General features: G+C 35.6%; 1 protein-coding gene across 1 annotated transcript; it reads right to left on the minus strand.

The window, feature by feature from the left end:
• Window positions 1-57: 57 nt before the first annotated feature.
• On the minus strand, window positions 58-3,876 carry LOC100181393 (neuronal pentraxin-2; the record flags this gene model as incomplete). The annotated part of the gene is given in 7 exon segments (XM_002123710.4): window positions 58-223; window positions 285-463; window positions 734-1,005; window positions 1,514-1,588; window positions 2,377-2,451; window positions 2,638-2,733; window positions 3,545-3,876. Coding segments are annotated over 7 exon segments (1,014 nt in total), but the record flags the coding sequence as incomplete, so codon positions are not given.
• Between the last annotated feature and the right edge of the window lie 2,489 nt (window positions 3,877-6,365).

Consider the following 6,365-nt stretch of genomic DNA (forward strand, 5'->3'; position numbering starts at 1 on the left):
GGATCCCTATACCATTTGTTGCTGACACAATGATTACATTGCTTATTAATGTTCCACAGGAGGACAATCTTCCATTCGATATCCCGCTGTTCCATGCAACTCAACTTTGTCCAACGTCATCGTTATTGCGTAGTCACGTGGGCAAATGCAACGGTGCGTGACGTCGGAAATCTCCGAAGCGGTCAAAACACGCGGCCAGATTATTGGACTGGATATTTGCCCGCTGAAAACAACACAGTAACGCCAATCACAAATGTGAGTCATATCTTTGAATATAAATTTACCTAAACGCCTGTGAAGCTTGTAAATCACCAGCGTCGAATTGGTCTTGATCTTGACCAAGTATCAACGACCCCCCACCTCTTACATAGCCGCCAGTGTAAGGGAAACTCCCCAAATTATTACCGTTAATGTAAACTCCGAGTTGCGATGTTCGTGTGGAGAACCAAACGCAAAGGTGAGCCTGAAACGATTACACAATTTTTTACTTTTTTACCCCAAATATATATGCTGTCAACCTATTTATTGTGTCAATTGCCGTTAAGTGTCTTGCCCAAGAAGGCATACGCCTACAATAGTAGCAGCGACGAGCCTTGAATCCATAACCTCTGAGGATACGGTTTTATTATTCTTCGAATGCTCTTGGTTTACTATCAAATAGGACGAGAAAATAGAATGGAACGGTGTCCCATTATCCCCACCCTACTATATGATAATAACGACTTGTTCTCACCCATTGGTTCATCATTGAGGAAAAGGTAAAATCTTTTACACGTTTGTTCTCCAAAAAAAACGAAATTCTTCTTGAATTCCTTAATATTATAAGTATCTCGTTGGCATGCCCGGATCTGGTCGCGTAACTGAATAAAGAACTGTCAGTAAAATCGGACGTGTGCACCCACATGCATATTGTAGCGGAATTTAGCTGGGGAACGTAATGTCGATACCGAACATAATCTGTGATTTGATTCAATCTTGAAAAGTTGAAAATGACGCTCGGGCAACCTTGAAGGAGAAAAGGACGAGTATAATTATTTTTTAATTTAAAAGTTTGTTCAAATAAAAGTGTTAGTTTTGTAAATGTTCAAAAACAGTGGAGTTGTGAGTGATCGAGCTATGTCGTTATTGTAAAGCGTCTAAACCGTAATAACAAGTTGCCGTAGCATATTTACTTTAAAGCGAGCCTATGGAACTTTATTTCGTAGTCGTCCCAGTTATCCAGTGTTTCTATCTAGTATTCTTTATCACCATCAAAACGATAAAAGGTGCTTTATGATTACCTATATAACTATAACATATATTAGCACTATATTATTTCGCTAGGCAATCGCCCGTATTCTTTTCTATCATGCGGCAATATTTAGAAAAAGCGTATATATTCCTTGACGACTCAGATCACAACAGTTGGCATTAAATTGATATACGCAACGTTTAAGTAATTACACAGCGAATACTGTCAGATAAAATTTAGGGTAAAAGTTCCCGTAATATACCGATATACATACTTACTTACCATCAGCATTAACTTGTCGAATTTCATTTCGAAGAGATTCCAGTTCTTCACTGCAGTTGTATTCATTAACATTTACTAAACCATAAAGTAAAAAAAGGTATTAAATGTTCCCTAATTTCTGTACGATATAATCTGAAACGCCGTCACTGCAATAACATACGCAACTGGTATTGCCAGGCGGGGTAAAGTAGGACACTCTTTTAAAATTCTATCCCCCTATAATGAAAAAAACGTAACTATGTTATTCGACAGTATTCTCACGACTATATAAAAAATGAGATATAGTAGGTTGGGGAAAGATGAGACAGCTTTAGCACATAATATTCAAATATCCTGATCGTGTTTAAAATAATTAACAACGGTCTATGGAAGTCGTGAGGATATGGTTTTATAATCCTTTGAATTTTCATTGTTTGGTACAAAATAGGACGAGAAAATACAATGAAAAGTTGTCCCATCTTTCCTCACCCTACTCTATATACATGATAAAAATAGACAAGGATAAATTTGTTTTAAATTCTGGTTACATTAAGCACGACAGGGTTATTTTTTTGTTATGTGTTTCGTTTTTCTTTAACTTTGGTGGTACGTTTACATCGCATTTGAGCATCTCTATCCATATACAAATTTTCATTTTTCGTTGGTATGCCCTTTAAGTGTCCCCGCCGTATTTTCAAATTGTGGTTTACCAGTTTATGATTTTAGTAAACTGATACACGCAACCTTTCAGTAATAACATTGTGAACATTGCGTGCATATATATAGGATAAGTAGGCTTACTATTGTATTTTAGTGGGTGTTGAGAACTAGGCCATCAGGGTAAGATCCACTAATCTACTTATACAGTATACATACTTACTTACCAAGAGCCGTAAATTGTCGAATTTCATTTCGAAGACGTTCCAGTTCTTCATTGCAGTTGCATTCATTTTCATTTTCTGCACCATAAAGAACATTTACCAGCGTTGACCAAGTTTTAATATTTTTAAGGGGTTTTGTTAAATATACTTGTAGGTCATAACAATAAGCTAAAATAACAAAACATTAGTAAAGTTTATTCCTATAATATATGATAAAGTATAGAACAGCGCATGTAGAAAATTATACAGAACTAGTATTTACACCTGTTCTGGGTCCAGGAGGGCCGCGAATTCCCTTTTCTCCTTTAGGGCCAGCTTTACCACGCACCCCGGCTCTGCCATTCAGTTGAGAAAAGAAATCTGTCAACATTGAGAACGATAACAAAAAGTGCTGTAGGTATATTCCTTTTAAAAACTAACTAAATGTTGGTTTAATTAAACTTACATCGTATTCTCTAGAAGAAGCTTTTGGTTTAACTAGTAATAGGAAAAATAAGAACAGTGATTAATGCATGTATGTAACTTATTGTATCCTCGCGTAGCCGGAAGACGACAGTCGATATGGTTATAACACGGATGTTGATACACTTCGTGCCAGCTTACGAGTTACCATGTATGTTACTTTGTGTGTGATTATTTTGGGGGGATTTTTTCTTTTTTTATGTGTGGCTGATAATTTGGACAACCCATTAGTAACCACTGGGTTGGAGCAATTGTTGTTAAGTGTCTTGACCACGGACACATACGCCAACAGTGGTATAGCAGCGACGAGCCTTGAACTTATTACCTCTGGGTTACAGGCAGGCGCGCTAACCACATCGCCACAGCGCCGGGCCATGTTATTCTTTGTGCCATTTTATTCTTTGTAAAAAAATATTACATGTCTATTTCATACATCATACCACTCACAAGTTAATAGTTATGTAAACACTATTAACTCACAAGTTAATAGTTGTGTAAAAAACCGAAAGGTTAAATGCACCAAAATGTAATAATAAGTTAATAGTTACAACAAGTTTGTTACTACGTATGCAACTTGGTGGGTAATTATTTTAAGGTTTTTTTTTTGTAATGTCAGGCTAACAATTTAGACAATCCATAATTGATACTTTACCATGGCGTTTGACATGTGTACATTTGTAACATTTAAATAGAATGATTGTAGACTTACCTCCACTGTCACCAGGTAGTGCAGACAAACTAGACACAGGTGCGCAAATTTGAACTTGGTTTGTATTGGACTGACACCCACCAGTCGCCAAGATATGCTTGCATGATATAAAGATCAAGCAACCAGTTATTGGAAGAAGCTTCTGCAACATTCTGCCTTGTATTTAAATATTCCTGTATTTTGGTTGATGCTATTAGTGAAGGTTCCTTATATACACAATTTAACGTATTCAAACAACAAATAAATCGGCAGAACTTGAAGATAGGTACCACATACGCATATATAAGTGGAAATCTCGCTAAGAACGCTGCAAAATAAAGATAAGTCGTGTTAGAGGTTGTTCAAGCATGAACTTCATATCCTACCCATAATTCTGATGCGTTGGCATGACCAGAACGTCATCGCCGCTCGTATCCAATTACTGTTTTGTTCGTATTACGATCAGCGTAAATACGGTTTCTGCGTCACCATCGCGTGCAAGCATAGCTTGGAATTTGTTTTTCAAGTAGCATGATCCCCAACACATAGCTTACACGTTGTCCTCGGTTATTGAGCACAAAAGTGGTTATCTTCCTTTACGCCGAACAGTTATTCTTGTTGTACTTTGTCATAACTTTTTAACATACCTTAATTCTTAATTTTAATACACACATTTTTTAATATATTGATTTAAATCAAATAATAAAGTACATCCGCGAATGTTGAAATATTTTCTAACTTAAAATTGCATAGTTACCGAGTATTTAACGACTATATGATTAAAAGTAGTAAATCTAAAATGTACCTTACAACTTAGTTAAATCATTGCACTCTATGAATGGGTTGCTAACTTAGCATAGTTTTACAAACCAAAGTGTATACAATCGTCTAATTAGCGAGTAAGTAAAGATTATTTTTCCGTTTGTTTAAAAACACCAAATCTATTTTATGAAATTGAACATTTCTAACTAAGCATATATATATAAACCATATAAGCATAGTCATATAAACGTGTCCAAATATTAAGTAAAATAGTATTACAATACTCACAAGCAAAGTAAACTCCAACATGCCAGGGTCCCGGTAGTAACGCAGTAATCGGTATAGTCGAAACAGCGACTATACTCTCTGGGAAGTTGGCAGTAGTGAGATAAGGAATCTACACAACGATTGTCATTAATCGTAAACAAAACATAATTTTAGTTAATCATGATATTAATAAAATTAACTTCTAACGTTAGCCCAGCTTAGTCGATCGTAATAGGGTAATTAAAATTAGGCGAATTATATTACGTGCTTACTTATTAGAGCTATGCTCTCTTAGATTGATGGATAGTATCATAATACTTAAAATTTCTAGACTGAATTTTCAGATTTAAAACCGCACGATGAGCGATTAATTAACGATTGCTTTCCTTATGCACTTTACATAGCGGAAACACTGTTTGGGAGTTTGGCGGAAAACGACGGCACGTGTTGTATCCACACAACGATTCACGTCTGAATCAAACTATTAGCATTTAAGTAGGAACGCATTAAATGCACTACTCTTATACCGTATTATCATTAATCGTAATTGAAACATTATTTTTAAATTAACATCATATGATTAATATTAACTTCTAACATTACCTAATTACTGCGTGATTACGATTTGTCAAAATTCATGAAAACAAACGTTTTTAAGCGACGACAACGTTAAGTAGTGTAAGTTTACAATAAACACATGGTACAGGAGTTGTACAAAGCTTATTTACACATATTCTTTACCAATCACTCAATCCTCATACGTCATAAGTTTCATTAGTTATAAAACATGTATAAATATATTCTGCCTACTGCTTCACAGTCACCAATGGCGACTAGAACTCGTTTTGTTGGTTACTTCAGATTTGTTTTTGATCGAGCCCAGTCGACCGTTGTAGTAAAAGGATTAATTAATATAGCAGGGTGGGGGAGATAGGACACCTTTTCATTTTGTTTTCTCCTTTCATTTGATAGTAAACAAAGAACATTTAATGAATTATAAAACCGTATCTTCACGACTCCCACAGACCGTTGTTAATTGTTTAAAACACGATCAGGCTATTTGGATATTATGCGTTAAAGGTGTCCCATCTTCCCCGACTCTACTATCTTATGCTAATTAGTTTAAAACGTGCTCATTCATTAGATCTGTGATCTCTTGTTTAATATTAAATGTAACTTTCTTTTTTGCGAGCCGGTGTCGTGATATAATTGTTCCTATTGATATATGTGTACAGGACGCTATTGTGCATGCACCGAGACGCTACTGCGCATGCGAAGTAGGTCGGAACAAATACAACGACCACCCGGTTCAAATTTATTACGACCCTCCGTTGAAAACGTTCCAGACACGATGTTTCCACGTTGAATTTTTAATTTAAAGTCAGCCGAACTGAGATGAGTAGGCCCTATGTAATTTGTAGCTTAGAATAAGCAAGTACCAATAACAAACTTATTATAGATTAGTTTAATAGGTATGTTTTACTCAATTTACTAACACTTTTCTCAAACAAGATGCCTTACATATATACTGTACTTTCTCGTCCATTGCAATATTTTATTGCTTCACCTCAATCATTTGATCAAAATTATGTTTTTTTTTGTATTCGAAAGTTCATATATCTGGGGATATCGGCAAACTACGACGTTTCATCTTTGTCACGATCGTTGTGGGGAAATCCCCTGCAGTAAAAGTTAATATTTATTCGCCGGTAAGTGTGACTATGCAGACACCATAATAATACAACACAGCTTCAGTTGACACGTTTTATAAAATGTTTATGCAGTGCATTTTCTTGTCCTTTCATTTATTTCA

This window comes from Ciona intestinalis, unplaced genomic scaffold, assembly GCF_000224145.3.
Source record: "Ciona intestinalis unplaced genomic scaffold, KH HT000565.1, whole genome shotgun sequence".
Lineage (NCBI taxonomy): Eukaryota > Metazoa > Chordata > Ascidiacea > Phlebobranchia > Cionidae > Ciona > Ciona intestinalis.